This window comes from Somniosus microcephalus, chromosome 19 (assembly GCF_052327205.1).
Source record: "Somniosus microcephalus isolate GS21.2 chromosome 19, FLI_Smic_1.0, whole genome shotgun sequence".
In the NCBI taxonomy this organism is placed as follows: Eukaryota; Metazoa; Chordata; class Chondrichthyes; order Squaliformes; family Somniosidae; genus Somniosus; species Somniosus microcephalus.
In genome coordinates, this window is record NC_141005.1 from 59,728,397 (window position 1) to 59,750,782 (window position 22,386).

Sequence of the window (22,386 nt, forward strand, 5' to 3'; positions counted from 1 at the left end):
AGACACAGTCAGAGATTTATTTTTCTCATCATCCATCACGTGCCATGGATAACTGTAGACCGAAATACTTAAAACAGATCGTTTTATAAGTTTTTTTTGTTGAAACGGTTCTGGAAAAAGGTCGACTATATATTTTGAAACGATACTTGATTTAATATCGCTTCAACTTTTTGAAAGGACTGTGTTTACCTTTTTAGATGACATAATATATCATCACAAGTGACCCCACCTACTTAAAGTCAAATTCTATCTCGCTGTGTTACAATAAATAAACAAAATAGTTAAACGTTGGTCTCCCAAAACACACGATTCTATTGTAACTGCGGAGAAAATCTAACCGGTCACTGGGATCTTTAAATTAAGACATTTTCATAATGCATCGTCCTAGCTTAATATCTGTTTTGCAGTAATCCGTTGAAATCTATATTTAGAGTATAGGAAGTTGTTTTATCTGTGGTCGCGAACCTATATCTCAGTTTTCTCGCACATTAAGAATGATTGGTTGCATTTTGAAATCAAATCCACACATCATCCCTTTACCTGTTTGAATCACGCACGGTTTCTGTGGAGTGAGATTCTCCATTACTGTGTAATGACTGCGATGCCACGTGTAAAGGTTCCGTGTAAATTTAATTACAACCATTGTACACGGTAAATTCATACACATTGACGAACTCTCAGGCAAACAGGGTGACGATTTACCTTTATATTAAAACAAAAAAATTCTGCTATTTTCTTAAGATAAAGGCGATTCTCATCATTTAAAAAAAATCCTAAGAGATATATATGCGAACATAACAGCAGTCAAGGGACGTTGTCACCCGGAGTTTGTTATGGAAGGGAATGGAGTTGGGGGAATATTAGTACAGGAGAGAGGCCACCGCTAAAACGTTATATCTCTGAAAATCTGCCACTTCTGTGTGTCTTTGTACTTAACTCAAAATATTCAGCTCCTAGGAGTTGCAAACAAATCGATCGCGAAAACCGCTAAAAGCCTGAAGGCTAATTCTAGCGGGCGGGAGGGGAGGGAGGGGTTAGAGGGGGGGGGTTCATTATACTTGACCAATACAGGCGATGCCACCTCTTCCTCTCTCCATCTGCTAGTATCAGTGGACCACCCACATCACAACACTCCAAATGAGTCTTACTGCCACTAATCAAAGAAATGCCTAAAGATAGGTCTGATTTATTAAAAACAAAACTTCCACAACCCCCTTTTACACACATTTTTTTTTAAAGCGCACTCTTTCAAATGGTGATCTGTAAATGTGTTATCTGACGGAGGCAGATGCCATTGTACCTGGACTGTGACCATTTCCTGATATAATAATCTTATATTTAAAAAAAAAGCCTTATGGTCCAAGCCCACGTGGAATTGTTGCATATTAGGAAAACAAAGTAGCGAGCCATTGTTGTTGTAACTTTCACCGCGCGTTCTTGCCCCCCCCCCCTTTGCCATTGTTACATCAGCAGGCTGGGCGGTTGCCACGGAGACGGGCTCCGAACCCACCAGTCGCTGGCCGCCGGTCGGTTTGGAGCGAGCGAGCGCGCGCCGATTGGGGAGGAGGGGCGAAGGCGACGCGCGGGCCTGGCCTGGCTTGGCTGGCTGGCCCCGCCCCCTTTCGGCGGGATAGGAGGAGGGGACTGGCAAGAGGGGGGAGGGGGTTCAGGCCGGGTCATGAGGAGCCGCTCGGCCGGGCTGCCCCTTCCCTCCCTCCCTCCCTCCAGTGACGATCCCTTGCTTCCCCCTGTGCATCCCCACCTCTGCTAAGCGGGCCCTTCTTGCCTGGCTGGGACTGGAAGGTAATGGAGGCGGACGCAAACCAAGCCAACTCGGTGCTCAGTGCAGACTCGCAGCACGATCCCTGGTACAGGAGCTAAAATCCAATTCATTTATTTTTTAGTATTTTTTTAAAATTAAAAAAGAGAAAAGCAAGCCCAAAGCAACACATTTAATTCTTAATCTTCAAACTAAAATAATTTTTTGCTAACGTCTTCAGAGTTAAAACTGTAGTGTTGACTTTCTAAAGGTGCTTTGGGTTAACGGCCCAACTTACTTTTTTTTCTTTAAATGTGTATGTGTGTGTGAGGTGCCAACATGGCCGAATCCCATGTCTGAGTTGTGTCTTTGTCTTTTTTTCCCCCTCTCTCTCTCTCGTCTTCACATTTTTTTTAGCAAAATGTTCGTCGGGGGACTGAGCTGGCAGACCACGCAAGGTAAGGAAGGTCCTGATACACCTCCCAACTTTTTCTTTTAACTTCTGCTAAAATTCCATCCAAATACTTGTGTATTTTTTTGTGCTTTTTTTTGTGTGTGTATATAAATTCGTTGTGATTGCATTTTGAAACCATGTAAGCTTCCAGTATATAATCATAATAAATCGCACTCCCTTTGACAGACGTGTTTTTTATTATGTCAATCTGTAGCAGTGCTTTGTCTGGTGCCTTACAGTGCATCGTTTATACATACAATTTTATTTTTAAAAATAAACATAATAGTCCTTTTAAAAAAAAAAAAAAAAAAAAATGGTATTCTCGCAGCGGCTGGTTTGCCCCTTACTTATTTCTTGTCTTCCCCCCCCCCCCCCTCTGCTTTAACAGAAGGTCTTAAGGAATATTTCTGTAAATTTGGAGACGTGAAGGAGTGCATGGTGATGCGGGATCCTGTTACAAAACGGTCAAGGTAAGCGAGCGACTCTCTTGTCTTACTTGCTACTTGGAAACACTGTTTCTTCTCAAACTTCGCTTTGAAGAGAAGGGATGTTTTATTTGCACGTTTAAAAAAAATAAAAAAAAATAACACGCAATCTCCATCTGTCTCGGCCTGGTATATTCATTCCTCATTCGCATTGTTACGCGATGTTTCTTTTCCTGATCCTTACTTGGTGCACGCGTGTTACAGAAAACTAAAAATTGTGAATCGTTCCTGTTCTTTTTCATTTGCAGAGGATTCGGGTTTGTCACTTTTGTTGATCAAACGGGCGTAGATAAAGTTCTAGCGCAACCGAGGCATGAACTAGATTCTAAGACGGTAGGTGATTTGTTTTTAAATAAAAAAAAAATCAAATGCAAGGAATGTAATAGTTGTGTAAGGTATGAGTGATGTGAGCTAGCACAGATTGCTGGCACACAGCAGAGGTGGCCACAGACACAGGGCAGGTTTCTGAGGTTCACCCCCACCCCCCCCCCCCCCCTCTTATTTTCTGTATTGCAAAGATACAGACACACCGAGCCCACGTCATGTGTTTGCTTTACAATCCACGCATGTTTGTCCGAAGTTTCCCACACTGAGAGATCCAGCTGGTTAAATAGTAGTGTAAAAACCAAGAGGGAGAGAAACTTGGGATTGGGAGGAAGGGAGAGGGATGGCGGGGGGGGGAAGAGAAAGAAAAGAAAGAGTGCCTGAGCGTTCCCACGGCGATCATTGGCATAGCAACAGGGGCTGCTTGGGGGGGATCTTAAATAGGTCAGCATTCATTCATCAGGCCAGCACTTAGTGACATTAAAAAGGAGACGACTGACTTTCCTGGACTGGGAGGGGAATGCAAACCTGTTTTTTTTAAAAGCCAGTTTATTAGGAGTCAGCGAAGTGCCATCATTATTCCAGCGCGTGGATTTATTTCATTTTTATTGTGTTGTACAGTTTATCAGGCTGTAGGGCCAGATCTGTGTGTAACCGGAATGATTAAACTGGGACTGGAGATTGTCTCCTGACAGCAGACCTGTGTGAAATGCCCGATAGGGTGAATTTGGACTGTATTTGTGGCTTAGTTTCTGTCTTTTCTTTTCCCCAGGTCACATCCCCTCCCCATTTCTTTCACACTGTTTTACACTCTTATTCACTAATCTACTTAGTGACGGTCTTGCTTCTAAATCGGCTCAAGCACCAGATCAGTGGTTCCCTGCTTTTTCAGTTTATTGAAGCTGACCAGTAGAGGCAATTTTGGTGGGGGGGGGGGGGTTTGGTGAGAAGGGGATATTGCAAATTGTATCCCTTTATCATCTTGCTTTTTCTGTGATGTGTTGTAGTTAGTGGGCTACTTATGCCACATTATTCTGTTAATAAAGGCAAAAAAAATGTCATTGGCCTTCCAGAGTGGCGTGGAGCTGCCAGTATAACTCTGTGCTATCTGGTTATGTGCAGTATAATGATCAGGGATCATACAGCACAGAAGGCAGCCATTTGACCCATTGAGCCTGTGCCGAGTCTTTGAAAGAGCTATCCAATTAGTCCCACTCCCTGCTCTTTCCCATTAGCCCTGCACATTTTTCCAATTCAAGTATATATCCAATTCTTGTTTTTAAAAATTACTATTGAATCTGCTTCCACCTTCCTTTCAGGCAGTGCATTCCAGATCCTCATAATTCGCTGTGTAAAAAAACAAATTGCCACTCATGGTCGATTTTAAAATAAATGTTCTCCCTGATTCGGACACAGTGTGTTCACTCACACTGTTCCCTGCCCTGCCAAAAGCAATGAGTCGTGCTAGAATATGGTTTCGCAGGTGCCAGCCAACTTCAGGTTCTTTGCCCAAGCAGCCATTCTTCTAAGTGTAAGCTGGATCATTGAATGGCGACGTGCTATTTTACCAGGTGGAGCATCACGGTAGAGTCTAACCTTGTCCTTATCCACTTACATGCACTTTCCAGCTGGACTTCCTGGATAATCATTAGGAGCAACGCTCCCTATAAGCTGTGCAGCTCTCTGCCGGTCCCATGCAGCCCGGGACTGCCCTTTTCAATGTAAAGTTTTGCGCATATGCGAAACTGTGACTGGGCCGAGCATCCCCTTTTTAACGGGGTCGCGCAACCCAAAAGCAAATAAGAGGGACCATTGATGAGGAGCTCGTGACTTCTCTGCATTCCCCTCGTTCCAGCCTGGGGACTTGGAGGTTAATTGTTTACCATCAAGTTACTGGGCTAGGCCACCCAGGCTGAGTTCGGTTAACTTAGCACTGACCTTTTTGGCGGATCCATTAATAAGCCAGATTTTACTGGTTGATTGCATTTGATGCAGGAAAATCTACATGAATGGCAGTCGCTAAGTTACCAGAAAATGAAGATTTGTATTTAGTCAAGGAAAGTTTAATTGGTGTGGGCTTGAGTAAATGGGTTGTGCCAGAGGGTGGTTAGTGAGCCACGGTAGTACTGATAGACCTCTGACAAGGTCCTGTGCCCGCCCTTCAGCTGGAGCTAGTGTGAAAACATGGGAAATGAAGAAAGGAACAAAATCTGTGAGCTTTGTTTTCAATTTTCTCCTCTTTGCTGACTCCTTGCTGGGATATAGTTTCTTCGGTGCTAGGTGCCCTCTGGTACTCCATTCAAATGGGGATTATTTATGTATATGTTCTGCATGCAAGTCGATTAGTTGACTGTGGAAGGAATCATAGATTTTTTTTTTAATGTTCAGTCATGGGATGTTGCTGGAATTATTACCCATCCTTAGTTTCCCCGAGAAGGTGGTGGTGGGCCGCTGCCGTGAACTGCTGTCGTCTGTGTGGTGAAGGTGCTCCCACAATGCTATTGAGTAGGGAGTTCCAGGTTTTTGACCCAGCGACGATTAAAGGAATGGCGATATAGTTCCAAGTCAGGATGGTGCATGTCATGGAGGGGAAATTGGAGGTGATGGTGTTCCCATGCACCCGCTGCCCATGTCCTTCTAGATGGTGGAGGTGGGAGGTGCTGCTGAAGAAACCTTGGCGAGTTGCTGCAGTGCATCTTGTAGATGGTACACACTGCAGCCACGGTACTCTGGATGAGGAGGTGGATATTTAAGCTGGTGATGGGCTGTCAATCAAGCAGACTGCTTTGTACTGGATTGCGTTGAGCTTCGAGTGTTGTTGCAGCTGCACATATCCAGGCAAGTTGAGAGTCTTCCATCATGCTACAGACTTGCACCTTGGTGGTAAGAGAGGTGTTGAGTCAGGAGGTGAGCCACACTGCACAATACCCAGAATACCTCTGGCCTGCTAGTAGCCATGGTATTTAAGTGGCTGGTCCAGTTGAGATCCTGGTCAATGCTGACCCCGAGGGGGTGTTGGCAGGGGAATTGGCTATGGTAATTCTATTGAATGTCAAGGGGAAGGTGGTTGGGGACTCTCTTGTTTGAGATGGTCATTGCCTGGCACTTTTGATGTGTGACTTCTACTTGCCATTTTATATAGCCCAAGCCCGGATGCGTCCAGGTCTTACTGTATGCGGGTACGGACTGCTTCATTATCTGAGGAATTGCAAATGGCGCTGAACACTGCAGTCATGAGTGAACAGCCCCACTTCTGACCTTTTTATAGAAGAAGGTTTTAGATGAAGCAGCTGAAAGATAGTTGGGACAAAGACACTTCTTTGCGGGGCTCCTATAGCACAGTCTTGGACCTGAGATTGTTGGCCTCAACAACCACGGCCATCATCCTTTTGTGTCCGGTATGAATCCAGCCACTGGAGAGTTTTCCCCATTGACCAGTTTTCCTAGTGCTCCTTGGTGCCACACTCGGTCAAATGCTGCCTTGATGTCAAGGGCAGTCACTGTCGCCTCACCTAGAATTCAGCTGTGCTGTAATGAGGTCTGGAGCTGAGTGGTCCTGGCAGAAGCCAAACTGCGCATCGGTGAGCAGGTTCTTTGTAAGTAAGTACTGCTTGACAGCACTGTTGATGACTCCTTCCATCACTTTGCAACTGATTGAGAGTAGACTGATGGGCGGTAATTGGCTGGGTTGGATTTGTCAAGCTTTTTGTGTACAGGACATACCTAGGCAATTTTCCACATTGTTGGGTAGATGCCAGTGTTGTAGCTGTGCTGGAACAGCTTGGCTAGAGCCGTGGATAGTTCTGGAGCACAAGTCTTCAGCTTTATAGTTGGGATGTTGTCAGGACCCATAACCTTTGCTGTGTCCAGTGCATTCAGTCAATTATTGATGTCACGTGGAGTGGATGGAATTGGCTGAAGACTGGCATCTCTTTGGTGGGGGAAGGAGGCTGAGCAGGATTATCTCTTGGTACCTCTGAATAAACATGGTTGCAAATGCTTTAGCCTTGTCTTTTGCACTCACGTGCTAGGCTCTGCCATCATTGAGGATGGTGATGAGCCGCCTCCTCCCGTTAGTTGATTAATTAAGGATCACCTTTTGTAACTGGATGTGGCAGAGCTTTGACCTAAACTGTTGGTGTCAGATCGCTTAGCTCTGTCTATAGCATGCTGCTTTCACTCTTCCAATTTAGCATGCATGTAGTCCTGTGTTGTAGCGTCACCAGGTTGGCACCTGGTGCTGCTCCTGGCATGCACTTCACTCCTTGTTGCACCAGGGTTGGATATCTGGCTTGATGGAGGAGTGGGCAAAGCGGTTGCAGATTGTGGTGGTGTACAATTCTGCTGCTATTGATGGTCCACAGCCCCTCATGGATGCTCTGTTTTGAGCTGCTAGATCTGTTAATCTATTCCACTTGCCACTAGTGCCACATGACACGATGGAGGGTCTCCTCAGTGTGAAGAATGGACTTGGTCTCCACAAGGACTGTGCGGTGGTCACTCTTACCAGTGCTGCTATGGACAGATGCGTCTGCGACTGGTAAATTGGTGAGGATGAGGTTCAGTAGGTTTTTCCCTTGTGTTGGTGTTCTTGCCACAGGCCCAGTCTGGCATCTACGTCCTTCACAGCTCGGTCAGTGGTGGTACTCTTGGTGATGGACATTGAAGTCCCCCACCCAGAGTACATTCTGTGCCCTTGCTACACTGTGTTTCCTCCAAGTGGTGGTCGACAGGTAGGAGTACTGATTCATCAGCTGAGAGGGGGGTAGGTGGAAATCAGCAGGAGTTTTCCATGTCCATGCTTGACCTGAAGCCATGAGACTTCACTGGGTCTGGAGTCAATGTTGAGGACTCCCAAGGCCACTCCCACCCGACTGTAAACCACTGTGCCCCCACCTCATTCGGAGTCAACATACACATGCATGTACAGTAGGCATTGCTGGAAAGGAGTCTCGAGTGAGAACCCCGACCGACTTTCTCCCTCCCTAACCCATATGATGCCATTTGTAGCAGCACTGCTAACTCGGCATAGACTGGGGGATCGGCCCTCCGAACCTCCTGATGTATGTGGGGAAAGCAATGAAACGTCCTGGATGAGGTGGCAGTGCGAATTGTATTTCACCGTGTCAGGGTCATCTGTGTGTTGCATCTGGATACATTTTCATGTGATTTATTGGAGCATCAATAAATCATATTGTGACTGGGAATGTAAACTGAACCAAACTCCAGGCCACAAAAACACCAAGGCGTGTATCGATACAAGTTGGTGAGCTTTTGTTTGCTTAATCGTGAATTGGCTTGGAATGATCTGTGGCGTTTTTTTAAACCTCCGTACCATTAATGCATTTTAAAATGTAGTTTTATATTTGTACTCTTTTATGAACTGGTGGATATCTAAAGTGTTTAGCAGGATGTTTTAAACATTAAATGTTCATTGATTCACTCTGTCCGGTACCAGAGCAAGTTTAATGAATAGGCTGTCCAGGAGCCAGATCAGGTGACCGGCGTTTGGTGGAGAGAGAGGGGCGGGTGCGGATTGAGACTTTGACTACTTTGCACTTCCATTCCTCCCAACCCTGACTGGCCCAAGTTGGAAATGGCGGCTGTATTACGAACTTTATCTTCTACTTAATATCTTATTAATTTAGAACCTTCTGAGACCAGTTTGCATTCCATTGCGCACGGCACGTGAATGAAAATCCTATTTGGCCGTCCAGATGGGCGAGTTGCAGTCTCCGCCCTTGAGCCTTGCAGATGCGGATTGTCCCAGTTTCGATCCAAAGCCTGTGCTGAGTTCACAGATCTCGGTTTGGGGGGGAGCAGTGCTGGGTGCTACAATCGGCTCGGGCATTCCTGGGTTAGGGGAAAAGCAGTCGGCTTCTGATTGCTCTATAGCATCCCCTACTGGGCACTGGGTGAGAACAAGATTGGGCTGGGCTGCGATGTCCTTCAGATCGCCGAGGCTCGTACATGAATAATGGCTACTTGGGTGAGGTGTAACGTCCATGGAACCGTTCTTCCGTGAAAGACTCAAAGCTTTTGGGAAACGAGGACAGGAAACTGGGGGAAAAAATTGCATTTAGTGGGTCCCACCAATAACCCCATTGTACTTTGAAAACCAATTTTAAATGTTTGTGTCAGAAATGTAACACAGATTTCCAGTAATGGTTAAAATAGAAAATTGATAAATTCCATCTGACTCCGATATTGCCCTTTTTAATAGGATCTAATCTCCTTTTCTGTTTGACCTACTAAAGCTATTTTTACATTAAAACCAGTCTATTGAACAATTCCTTTCAACACACCCAGATTTTTGTTTCATGCAATTGTTTAAAGACAATTGTAAGCTTGTTGGTTCACTTGCACAGTTCAGGATTCCAGGAGAAAACTATCCAGTTATCCAACAACTGATTCTTTGAGAATTCGTAGGCCCGAGAGCCAGACCTTTATCAGTCCGCAAACTACCGGGCATGGCACCAGCACAATGCTTGAACAGTGCCCAATCCTGGCACCTGCTACTGCCTAGTTTTTAAGGTGAAATGGCCTCTTAAAGTCACAGAGACCATGGCTCTTCTGGGTGTTTTGTCCCTTGCTTTGTGCCTATGGTAACGCAATGAAAGCTGAAAACAGTTTCTTCATCCAAAAAAAAAGGGAAATCCTATTCTAAATATCGGGAGCCCAAAACTTGTTTGTTTTAACAAGCTGAGCTTAACAGTAACCAGCTAGACCTCCACCTAAGTTTAAGATAGCAGATTGTTTCTTGCTGCTGAGGGATTGGGGTTATAATGGCCTTTTTATTTAAAAAAAAAAAAATGCATATCTGTTGCTGAATGTGATACAAACTGGTTTAGCTACAGAATTTTCTGAAATCAGGCTGGGACTTTTTGCTGTTGCTGTGACATTTCATCAACTCTGACCATACATAGCAAGTCGTAGAATGGTCAGGATTGTAGTGTAGGGTAGTATGAAAACTTTTATATTTGGAAATTCTCCTGCTTTTATTCCTCCTCCAATATTCTCCCATCTCCCACCTCCCCTCGCACTTGGGCTAACTCACCCAAGTGGCTTCACTTCCCGTGCAAGCCCAGGCAGTGAGTGTTGGCCGATTCCCTATCCTGTCCTCGCTTAATGTCCACATGTGTGCAGTGGTCACCAGATAGCGAGCAGCAGCAGAAACGTTGGCTGACTTTTCATCTACCTAACTCTGGCAGCATTATATTAAAATTAGAGACTGGCCATTGAGTTGAAATCTGAAAGCACTTCTTCACATACAGGGTTGTGCAGATCTCTCTTCTTCCTTCCCCCCACCCCTCCCTCCCCAAAAATAAAGGCTGTGGGTCAATTGGAGCTTTCAAGACTGAGATTGCTAGTTTTTTGCTAGGTAAGGGTATCAAGGGATATGGAGCAAAGGTGGGTAAATGGAGTTGAGGTACAGATCAGCCATGATCTAATTGAACAGACTCGAGGGGCTGAGTGACCACCTCTTGTTTACATGAGGCCAACTGTAGTGTCCCATTTGTTGACCCAACTGAGATCTGCTATCTCAACATGAACTGGAGGTTGAAACCGGGATCCTTTTGGTCTGTATGATCCAGTTATGGGAAATAAAGATGGTCAGGTTTATGTTCCCGATCGCTATAGACCAAGCTGAAAGCGGATGTTCTCCTCCATCCCCATCAAATACTGACCTTTTAAGCACGAGTCTTGTCAGGAATTTCTTGCTTCTGAGTAAGAAATTCCTGATGGTTGACTCTAGGAATGCAAGGACCAGGCTGCATGTGGCGGCGTTTCTGTGATTTTTGACGGGGCAGTTTGGGCCCAGTGTTTTCACGCTGAATGCCTTGGTGAGGTGGTTTGACTTGAGGGAACATCACAAGATGCTGTTTTCTCTGAACTGTGTGGCAGGATATTTTTGGAAATAAATGTTCATTGAGTCAAATAGGCTGTCGAGCAACCATTGCCTCCTGCTGCTGAGAATGTGTTAGTTGTGAATGTAGATTTTTTTTTTTTTAAGTGGGAAGGTTGTTTAATGGAGAAAAAAAATTGAGCTAATGCATGGTATGTACTTTTTTTCTTGGGTGGGTATATAAATATTTGTACTCTAATCCTTGCCCTTCCTCTCTTGACGGTGCAGATGCTCGTTGGGGAAAGGTAAAATTCATAGATGCCCCACGACTGACTGGGTAAAGGGCAAGGATTGATCCTGGGGCACTTCTGGTTAATATAGGTCAGGATCACATCAGATAGGCCACTTGGCCACTGAGCTTTTTAAAAATACTCGTGGCTTTCCTGTGCTGTCGCTCAGGTTGGGGGCTCTCCTGTGTTGTTCAGGTTGAGTCAGAGTGCAGTATGTGGTGGTGTGTAACTAGATTGATTCCTGGGATGAGAGGGCTGTCCTATGAGGAGAGATTGAGTAGATTGGGCCTAAACTCACTGGAGTTTAAAAGAATGAGAGGTGATCTCTTTGAAACATAAAATTCTGAGGGGGATTGACAGGGTAGATGCTGAGGTTGTTTCCCCTGGCTGGAGTGTCTAGAACTAGGAGGCATTGTCTTAAATGGCTGAACCCTTATCCTGAGACTGAGATGAGGCGGAATTTCTTCACTCGGGGTTATGAATCTTTGGAATTCTCTACCCCAAAGGGCTTTAGATGCTGAATTGTTGAGCATATTCAAGGCTGAGATAGATTGATTTTTGGACTCTAGGGGAAATCAAGGAATATAGGGATCGGGTGGGAAAGTGGAGTTGAGGTCGAAGATCAGCCATGATCTTATTGAATGGGGGAGCATATGGCCTACTCCTGCTCCTAATTCTTATGTTCTTATAACAATATGGGGTCCCATGTTGTTCCATACAATGCACATTGTATTATCAGGGCCACTTATTTGTATTGACTGAATAAATCAAGCTGCACAATTTCTTGGAAACACTCAGCAGGTCAGGCAGCATTGTGGAGAGAGAAATAGAGTTAACGTTTCGGGTCAATGACCCTTCGTCAGATCTGAAAAAAGTTAGAGAAGTAACAGATTTTTAAGCAAGTGTAGGGTCAGGGAAGGAGAGGAAAGAATTAAAGGGAAGGTCTGTGATGGATTGGAAGGCAGGAGAGATTAAAAGACAAAAGGGATGATGGTGCAAGTCAAAAGGAGATGGTAATGGGACAAATTAAGAAACAAAAGCTGACTAGATGAGATGTAAATGGGAATGGCAGAATCATCAACAGCTGCCATGTGAGAGAGAAAAAAATATATGGGCCGAGGTTCTAGTTTGAAATGATTGAACTCGATGTTGAGTCCAGAAGGCTGTAAAGTGCCTAATCGAAAGCTATTTTTCGAGCTTACATTGAGCTTCCTTGGAACAATGTAAGAGGTCGAGGACTGAGCGCTCAGAGTGGGAGCGGAGCAGAGAATTAAAGGGACGACTGGAAGCTCGGGGTCACCCTTACAGACTGAATGGCGGTGTTCCGCAAAGCGGTCACCCAATCTGCGTTTGATCTCCCCAATGTAGAGGAGACCGTATCGTGAGCAGCGAATACAGTAAATTGCAAGAATTACAAGTAAATCACTGTTTCACCTGGAAGGAGTTTTTGGGGCCTTGGACAGTGGGAAGGGAGGAGGTAAAAGGGCAGGTGTTGCATCTCCTGCGCTTGTACGGGAAGGTGTCGTGGGTGGGGGTGTTGGGGGTGATAGAGGAGTGGACCAGGGTGTCACGGAGGGAGCGGTCCCTTCGGAATGCTGAAAGGGGAGGCTGAACGCCAACTCTGACACCTCATCCTACCTCCCCCTGGACCATGACCCCACTACCAAACATCAAGCCATTGTTTTCCAAGACTGTCATTGACCTCATCTCCTCTGGAGATCTTCCCTCCCTGCACAACCCGCTTCTACCTCCTTTCCAAGGTCCACAAACAGGGCTGCCCTGGTGGACCCATCTTTTCAGCCTGTTCTTGCCCCACGGAACTGATTTCTTCCTATCTCGACTCTTTTTCTCCCCTTGTCCAGTCTCTTCCCCCTACATTCGCGACTCTTCTGATGCCCTCCGCCACTAACAGTTTCCAGTTTCCTGGCCCCAACTGTCTCCTTTTCACTGGACATCTAATCCCTCTACACTGCTCTAACTTTTCCTGTTCTGACGATGGGTCATTATCCTGAAACGTTAACTCTGTTTCTCTCCATGATGCTGCCTGACCTGCTGAGTGTTTCCAGCATTTTCTGTTGTTATTTCAGATTTCCAGCATCTGTGGTATTTTGCTACTGCACATTTTCTTGTCTGGTTCAGAATCCCTGATTTTAATTATTTTCCTTCTCCAATCCCCACCCCTTTTGCCTGCTTGTCTTGGGACCGGTTCCCTGTGGCCTTGCCTGCTTGTCTTGGGACCGGTTCCCTGTGGCCTTGCCTGCTTGTCTTGGGACCGGTTCCCTGTGGCCTTGCCTGCTTGTCTTGGGACCGGTTCCCTGTGGCCTTGCCTGCTTGCCTTGGGACCGGTTCCCTGTGGCCTTGCCTGCTTGTCTTGGGACCGGTTCCCTGTGGCCTTGCCTGCTTGTCTTGGGACCGGTTCCCTGTGGCCTTGCCTGCTTGTCTTGGGACCGGTTCCCTGTGGCCTTGCCTGCTTGTCTTGGGACCGGTTCCCTGTGGCCTTGCCTGCTTGTCTTGGGACCGGTTCCCTGTGGCCTTGCCTGCTTGTCTTGGGACCGGTTCCCTTGCCTGCTTGTCTTGGGACCGGTTCCCTGTGGCCTTGCCTGCTTGTCTTGGGACCGGTTCCCTGTGGCCTTGCCTGCTTGTCTTGGGACCGGTTCCCTGTGGCCTTGCCTGCTTGTCTTGGGACCGGTTCCCTGTGGCCTTGCCTGCTTGTCTTGGGACCGGTTCCCTGTGGCCTTGCCTGCTTGTCTTGGGACCGGTTCCCTGTGGCCTTGCCTGCTTGTCTTGGGACCGGTTCCCTTGCCTGCTTGTCTTGGGACCGGTTCCCTGTGGCCTTGCCTGCTTGTCTTGGGACCGGTTCCCTATGGCCTTGCCTGCTTGTCTTGGGACCGGTTCCCTGTGGCCTTGCCTGCTTGTCTTGGGACCGGTTCCCTGTGGCCTTGCCTGCTTGTCTTGGGACCGGTTCCCTGTGGTTGGGTGACCCACTTTGCCAGTGTTGCTCAGAGTTGACTACTTGCCATGGAGGGAGTGCGACCAAGGTTCACGAGATCGATTCCTAGGATGGCGGGACTGTCGTACGAGAAGAGATTGAGTAAACTAGGCCTGTATTCTCTTGAATTCAGAAGAATGAGGGGATCTCATTGAAGCGTACAAAATTATTACAGGGCTTGATGGGGTGGATGCTGGGAGAATGTTTCTCTTGGTTGGGGAGTCTAGAACCAGGATAAAGGGTAGGCCATTTGGGACTGAGATGAGAAGAAATTTCTTCACTCAGAGGGTGGTGAATCTTTGGAATTCTCTACCCCAGAGGGATGTGGAGGCTCAGTCATTGGGTATATTCAAAACAGAAGTCGATAGATTTCTGACTAGTAAGGGCATCAGGGATATGGCGATAGGGCCGGTGAATGGAGTTGAGGCAGAAGATCAGCCATGATCGCATTGAATGGCGGAGCAGGCTCGAAGGGCTGACTCCTGCTCCTATTTCTTATGTTATGTTCTTGGGAAGTGGGATGATGACCCGCTGACAGTTCTTTATCTGACCTCGAGCCTCCCGACGGCGATGTATCTGCGATCGAGAAGCCATTCGGTGCGGGAGGCGGCTTCTCTGGCTGAGCCCCTGTGTTGTAAACGTCTGGTTCTATGTTCTAATACCAGAAATTGAGGCCAAGGTATCGGTTAGTTTTAAGATTGTTTTATAGTCTCTTCCCATCCACTCCACCACATGGATCATTGAGTAACTGCTCTACACTGCTCAGCAAGGTCCCAAATAAGAACCCCACTCTGAGTTAGCTAATCTCAGTTGGGGCAGCAGTATGCAGAGGTGGTGGGGGAGGCGTTGGGGTGTGACAATTGACCTGAGCCCCTGGTTCTGGAGAGAAAATCAGCCAAGGTTCCCACAGCTGATTGCTATCCAGTGATTCCTGCTCGAAGGTGGGTGTGGGGTGAGGACAGTGATTGCGGCACCCCCCCGACCTGATGATCTCTCCATTCTCGCTGTTGGCGCTCACACAGGAAGAGCCGGTGGGTGCCCAGCATTTGTGAAATCATCATGTTGGGAGCTGGGAGAGGGAGAAAAATCAGCTTCTCTGTATTTTACATTTCAGAGGACTCTGCATTAAGCTGACGTCAGATTAGATTAGCCAGGAATTAGTTTGAAATAGCTTTTTAATACAGCTATGAGTCCATCTATTTTGTTGACAAAAAAGGACTTTGCTATGTCTCTGGGCATCCTCTTGTTTTGCAGTAAGATTCTTTAAAGCAACTTTGTTCTCTCAAACTGAACGTTTAATTTTCTGTCGTGATTTCTTCCTGTACAGATCGATCCTAAAGTGGCTTTTCCACGCAGAGCACAGCCAAAGGTAAGAGTCTTGTGAGCACTGGCTTGGTTTCTACTGTGTATATATTTTTCCTCTGACCTTGTTTAGAGACTCTAACAAAGCAATTGCCTGTGAGTGATGATCGGGTTTCCACACGCCCCAGTTTTCCCAGGCTCCCAAAGGGCTGCTTTGTCACAACAGCTGCAAAGCACAAGGGGGCTGCAGCATGGTTGTCAATGTGTATACCTCTGATGATTTTCACCCCCTCCCCCTGCCCTTCTATTTCTCCCCTCCTCCTCTTCCTGAGGGTGCTGACTGTTCTGGGATACAATCCCATTGTCGCCCTCAAGTGGCACTCTTTGTATGTGAGTCTGCAGTGTGAGTGTGTCGATGAGCTGTGTCACCATGGGAGGCATCACACCTGATGTCTGGGGTGGCAGGAACCCTGGATGATTTGCCCCACCGCCGCCGCCACCAAACTCCAGCCCCAGGATACTGGCCTACACCCTTGATGGCCTCAACTATCTCGGCCAAGATGGAGCCCATGGCCTTCATTTTCTGAGCAGTCCACTGCTTTCATCGAGAGAACCGCTGGAGTAGCAGCGACCCAAGCTGAGCTGTATCCAGCCAGCTGGAGTAAAGAACAAAAACAGAATCCAGTGTGACTTTTTTTTCTTTCTTCTGGTTGAATGTTTAGCCAAACCTGGGTCACCGCTCCCAAGTTGATCAAAGCGGCAGTGTGATTTGAGACACAATTGATAAATGCTTTCCCCAGTGCAGAAATAGGTTAATAACTTCCTCAGTAATAAGATGACAGAAGGTGGGGCCACTGTAAAATTGGGCTCCACGCCAAAGGGAAAGAATCGATGCAGATTAGCTGGGTGAAATTTCTGTTCCTGGCCTATTGATGGCTGCTTGGTTTGACAACCACTGCCTGAGTTGTTCAAGTGGCTCCGTGGGTGATGCACTGCATGGTGAGGCGTTGAGCACCTCTGACCAGGATGGTTCTTGGCTCTATTTGGTTGGGGGGGGAGAAGCGGGGGGTGTCGGCTACAGCTTCTGGTTGCTATCTGGCAAGTCCTGGTGGGAGGTTCATGTTTACAGATGCCAGGTGGGCACAGGATCATCCTTGGCTGTGATTCCTCAGTGACCAAATAAACCCATGGACACTGAGGTCGGGGTTTCCTACTGTGCATTTGACAAGCCCATTGCTCTAATATTCCTATGAATGGACAGGAGGATGATTTTTCCACCGGAATACCCTGGCCTCGGTGTCTAGGCTGCGCCGGAAGAGTGCCACTGAAGGTCTGCCAGTGCTCGTGGAAGTGTTCCTCCACATTAGTCAGCACCTTGAGGAGAAACTAGTACAAATAGATTATATTCATTCTATCCTCTCTCCACTTCGCCAATGCAGCAGAACATTCCACCAAGCTGTCAAATACCAGCAGCTATTGCCCTTCCCCAGTAACTACTCTCTCTTTTCCCCCCCTCCCCCCTTCCGGAGTTTGGTAAATGTTAAATTTGTGTGATCACGGAATGTGCTGTCTGCCACAGATCGACCGGCGTCTCGGCACGGCTGTTTTCCTGGCGGGTCCCCTGGTGCATTGTGCTCGTGAGGCATTTTGGGGCCGCAATATTACAGGAAAATGTAGTAGAGACAAGGGGGTAAATCTTGACTTTGTGCAATAGTGCAAAATGGGCGATAGTGAGTCGGCAGTTCGTTTAACATCTCTCATTTCCAATGGACAAAACAAAATGCAGCTGGATGATGGTTGGCAAAAGTTCGAGAGTGGGGGATGAGCTTTGATTGGATGAATGGGCTTTTTTTTCCAGCCATGATGTTTTTTGTACATTCTAATTTGTGAAACTTGCATGATGTCTGAGGTTATGGAAACTTGACGTTGGTTTTAAAAGACCCCCTGGCATTGTTAAGAGTGGGCTGGCACTGTGTGGTATTTCATTGCAAACAGTGCCAACCAGTCTTACATTCAGACCTGGTTGGCTTGGAGAGAGCCCCGCGTAATTAAATTTTCTCATTTTGTTTCCAATTGAATTACATTTGAGTTTGTTTGCTCTGCTGCTCCATAGGGACCTTCTCTCTGCTTTAATATGCTGTTGGTTAATTGCTGATAAGAGTTTTATGGAGCCGCTCAAGTTCCCTGCGACATGTCGTCCATATTAAAGCGGTGGCTTAGCTGCCAGAGCTGCGTTGCTGAATGCCAAGAGCTTGCTACTGGGTTCTCATGCTGCACACGTGGTAACGAAGGGGAATCTTCAGTATGTCGGGCGTTTTTAATCCAGGAGGAAGCCTCCGCAATGACCAGGTCCATCAATTCCACTGGAAGACCATCGGCATGGGACACACTTGTACCAGATGCTGTACGTACCATTTTGCTCCACTTCTAAACTTCAGTAACTATCTGGGCAACTATGATCGAGGGAGGCCAATTGGCCCATCATGCCTGTGCCGGCTCTTTGACAGAGCTATCCAATTGGCCCCAGTCCCCTGCTCTTTCCCCATAGCCCTGCAAATGTTTCCTTTTTGAGTATACAATACCCTTTTGAAAGTTACTGTTGAATCTGCTTCTATCTCCCTTTCAGACAATGCATTCCAGATCATCATTACTCGACGTGCCAGATCAATGGCATATTGGTGGCAATAGCATCCCTGATCTCTGCACCTACGTCTCCAGCTGCTGTTGATTTTGCAGTAGTCTTCTCAGTAAATGGATAATTTTATTAATAATTGAAGACTTTGCCACAATAACTGCTGCTTGGTGACGTAGGATAGACACTCCTGCAATATCATGGCATGCTTGTTCATTGAGTAGCCATGCTATACTGACCAAGAAGGTGCCAGATTAGATGCCCAGCCTCCACTTCTGGCCTCTTGCGTATCCCTGATTTCCATCGGCCCACCATTGGCGGCTGTGTCTGCTGCTGCCTAGGTTCTAAGCTCTGGAATTCCCTCCATAAGCCTCTCCACCCCTCTACCTCTCTTTCCTCAAAGACGCTCCTTAAAACTCTTTGACCAAGCTTTTGGTCACCTGTCCGAATATCTATGTGGCTTGGTGCCCAATGTTGTGTGATCATGCTACCTGTGAAGAGCCTTGGGACGTTTTATTACGTTAAAGGCGCTATATAAATGTAACTTGTTACTGGGGCAATGGTAAGGGTGCTGCTACAGTTGCCCACAGCATCCCTGGGTTAGGGGACCTAATGTGAGCTCGGGGTCCCGTGGATCACAGCCCAGTGACCCCTGCTGGAAATGTGGGTGTTGGGTGAAGGCAGGATGCGGTTCTGCGCTGATGACACCTGAAGTTGAACAGCCCGCCAACGCCAACTGTTTGGCGAGTGATCGGGTAGAATTCTCGGGGAGGGGGCAGTCCTGAGAGGAAAGGAAAGGACTTTTATTTGTACAACACCTTTCGCATCATCCGAACATCCCAAAGCGCTTTATGGCCAATGAATTACTTTTGTAATGTAGTCACTGTTGTAAGAACATAAGAAATAGGACCAGGAGTAGGCCATATGGCCCCTTGAGCCTGGCTGAACTTGTTTCATCACCTCCAACTCCACTTTCCCACCCAATTCCCATATCCCTTGATTCCCTAAATCTATCGATGTCAATCTTGAATATACTCATCAAATGAGGATCCACGGCCCTCTGAATTCCAAAGATTCACAGCCCTCGAGTGAAGAAATTTCTCCTTATGCAGACAAACATGGTGGCCAATTAGCGCACAGCTAAGAAACACAAACAACAGTGAGATGATTGACCAGTTAATCTGTGTTTCTCTTGGTGATGCTGGTTGAGGGATAAATGTTGGCCAGAACACCAGGTGAACTCCTTGCTCTTCTTCGAAATCATGCTGTGGGATCTTTTATATGCTGTTCCCTCAGTACTAAAATGTCAGCCTAGATTGTGCTCCAGTCTTTGGAATGGGGCATGGACCCATAGCCTGCTGACTAAAGCTGAGAGTGGCCAAGTTGACATTTGTCAATTTTTTTCTGGAAGTAAGAAGACAATTGGTGAGGAAAAAGTGGGTGGGTGGTTGGGGGAGGGAACTGGGCTGAGGCTCCCTTCCCCTTCGAAGCTCCATGGGTAAGTGCACCAGCCAATTCTAGTACTGAGCATCCTCAATGGGGAAGATCCCTGATTATGCCTGCAGTAATGGAATGTTGAGGTGCTTTGCAATGAACGACCACATTGAGGTCAGCCTGCAGACCTTGTGCTGTTTAGCGTTGGGCTCGGGAATTCTCCCGATGATCTGCCATATCATTGGCAGGAGACTGACTGAGCCTCCGGTGGGATAAAATGACACAAACGGCCATTTATGAGTTTGCCTTGGGAGTACCACAGGTCTCCCACCGAAGTTACGCCGGGAGACCTGGATAAACCTTGTGGAATTTCAGAGCGCTGATGTTTATTTTAAATTATTTTCCGTATTTAAGCAGAGGGCGCTCGAGTCCAGTTGCACAGCAGAGGTGGCGTGCTATGAGTGGCACTAAATTTAACTGTGGCCTATAGGCGTATGGCATCGTGAGGCGGGGACTGCAACATTAGCAGTTGGTGATAGCTATAGGCTGCAGCTCTGCTGCCCAAGTGTGTAGAATTGGTGACGGACTTGCTATTGGACACCGCAGCCCAGCCTGATTCTGCCCTCAACCAACGTTGGATGCCAACTACTTGTAGTGAGTTCCACATTCTAACCACTCTCTGGGTAAAGAAGTTTCTCCTGAATTCCTTATTGGATTTATGACCCCCCCCCCCTGTTTTGGTCTCCCAAAAGTGGAAACCTCATCTTTATGTCTACCCCATGAAACTCTTTCATAATCTTAAAGACCACTATCAGGTCAACCACGTGTCTCTTTTTTTGAGAGTCCCAGCCTGTTCAATCTTTCCTGATGGTTATAACTTTTCAGTTTTTGTATTATCCTTGTAAATCTCCAGTGCTTCTACATTATTTTTTCACTCACTGTGTCGTGTAGTGCCTGACCTTTGACCTCTCCCGTTCTACAGTGCTCTGGGATTGGGGAATTCATTGTAAAGCGATTCAACCTGATTGAATTCCAAACAGGTTTTAGACCTTGTCTGGAACACTGAATTAAAACTGTTCTCGAGGGGGTGGATTCATCGCATTGAGTGGGTTGCCTGGCAATATTAATGATTTGGTGAGGGGTGCACCACTGGACCATGTCTCCTGGTAGGCTGATTTCCCTGCTCCCCCTCCCAAAAAAACAACCCTGCCATTGGTTGTTTTCATGGAGATTGTCACAAACCAGATTGTCCTGGGCTGAACCACACATAGTATGGAAGGAGAGGAGTGACTGTCAAATCACTGAGTGAGGGGGGAGGATTGAAGGACTTGCATTTATGTAGCGCCTTTCATGACCTCAAGATGTCCCAAAGTGCTTTACAGCCAATAATGTACTTTTTGAAGTGTAGCCACGATTGTAAAATTGCACTCGGCAAGGTCCCACAAACAGCAATGTGATAATGACCAGAGAATTTTTTTAAAGTGATGTTAATTGAAGGGTAAATATTGGCCAGGAAATAGTGCAGCAGGATCTTTTATGCCCACCTGAGAGGGCAGACGGCACCTCTGAGTGCAGCACTCCCTCCGTACAACAACTTGCATTTACATCGCGCCTTTAATGTCGTAAAGCGTCCCAAGGCGCTTCACAGGAGCGTTATCAAACAAAATTTGACACTGTCACTAAAGCAGATATTGGGACAGGTGACCAAAAGCTTGGTCAAAAAGGTAGTTTAAAGGAGGGTAGAGGCGCGGAGGGAATTCAAGAGCTTAGGGCCCAGGCAGCTGAAAGCACGGCCGCCAATGGTGGAGTGATGGAAATTGGGGTGCGCAAGATGCCAGAATTGGAGTACAGCTTGGATTTTGTGCTCAAGTCTCTGACGGTTTTTTAATATAAATTTTGTGCCATGAAAAGCAAGTTTAAAGTGACGTCTTAAGTGCTTAAAATAAAACTTCTTTTGTGCCAATGTAACGCTCTCTTGAACACCCACCTCGGGCTCTGTCTGCCAATGTAACCAGCTCTTCAGTTTAACTTGGCTCGTCCGTGTGCCAAAACACATTGTATACCTGTGAACTTCTCTCTAACAAGTTGATGGCGGCCTCAACTGTCAATCGAAGCAAAGACGACCTGACGTGTCAGTCACTTGGCTGAGCCCAGCATCTGTATGGAACACATTTTTGAAATGCCAGATTCCTGATGGCTCGATTGTTAATTGCCCCATCTTGCTTGCTACATGTCCTGCGAGCTCCATTTCAGTTCCAACGCCAGGTCTCTTCGCTCTACGCTGACTTATCTCTGATCCATTCATGTTGCTTCCCATCCTGCTCTTGATTCACTCCATGATCTGTTTTGCTACTATCTGCTTGCTGCCTGTGGCTGCTGACTCTGTTGTGCTTCGCTTTACTCCCCCTCCACTTGTCCTTCAGAATTCCTTTTGCTAGACTAGGTTAGACTGGCTCCTGTTGCTGCTCCGATCTTGTGCATGCTCCTCGCCTCCCTACAGCTGTTCTTTGGGCCAGTTTGCACTGATCCTGTGGATGTATCCATCACCCTCCCTTGAGTGCACTGCTCTTGGCCTGTGGATTTCACTCCTGCTGGTCCACTGGTGCTCACTGCTCAACACTTGGGGCCGCTACACACTCCCACTAGACCATAAGATCAACTTCTGCTGGCTCATGGTTGACTCTCCGCTCTGCCCTCTGATTCCACTAGATAACCTCCACTTTCTGCGTGCCCACTGATACTTTTGCCCTTGGAATGGCTCCAGGATCTACTCTTTCCACAACGGATTCCAGATTAGCTCACTGGTTCATGGAGGCTCCAAGCTGAATCCACTGACTACAAGTTGACTTTACCCCACCATAGAGTTTAACG

The 22,386-nt window shown here is 46.9% G+C and overlaps 1 protein-coding gene across 3 annotated transcripts in view; it reads left to right on the top strand.

The window, feature by feature from the left end:
* Nucleotides 1-1,642: 1,642 nt before the first annotated feature.
* Nucleotides 1,643-22,386, top strand: part of msi1b (musashi RNA binding protein 1b) — a 141,393-nt gene continuing 120,649 nt past the window's right edge. For 2 of the 3 annotated variants that reach the window (XM_085961860.1, XM_085961861.1), the window contains exons 1-5: nt 1,643-1,868; nt 2,177-2,217; nt 2,602-2,683; nt 2,947-3,031; nt 15,475-15,516. In XM_085961860.1, coding sequence (XP_085817986.1) covers nt 1,807-1,868; nt 2,177-2,217; nt 2,602-2,683; nt 2,947-3,031; nt 15,475-15,516 — 312 coding nt within the window. In that variant the 5' untranslated portion in view covers nt 1,643-1,806. The remainder of the gene's footprint in view (nt 1,869-2,176; nt 2,218-2,601; nt 2,684-2,946; nt 3,032-15,474; nt 15,517-22,386) is intronic. The other variant, XM_085961862.1, reaches the window with a different exon arrangement.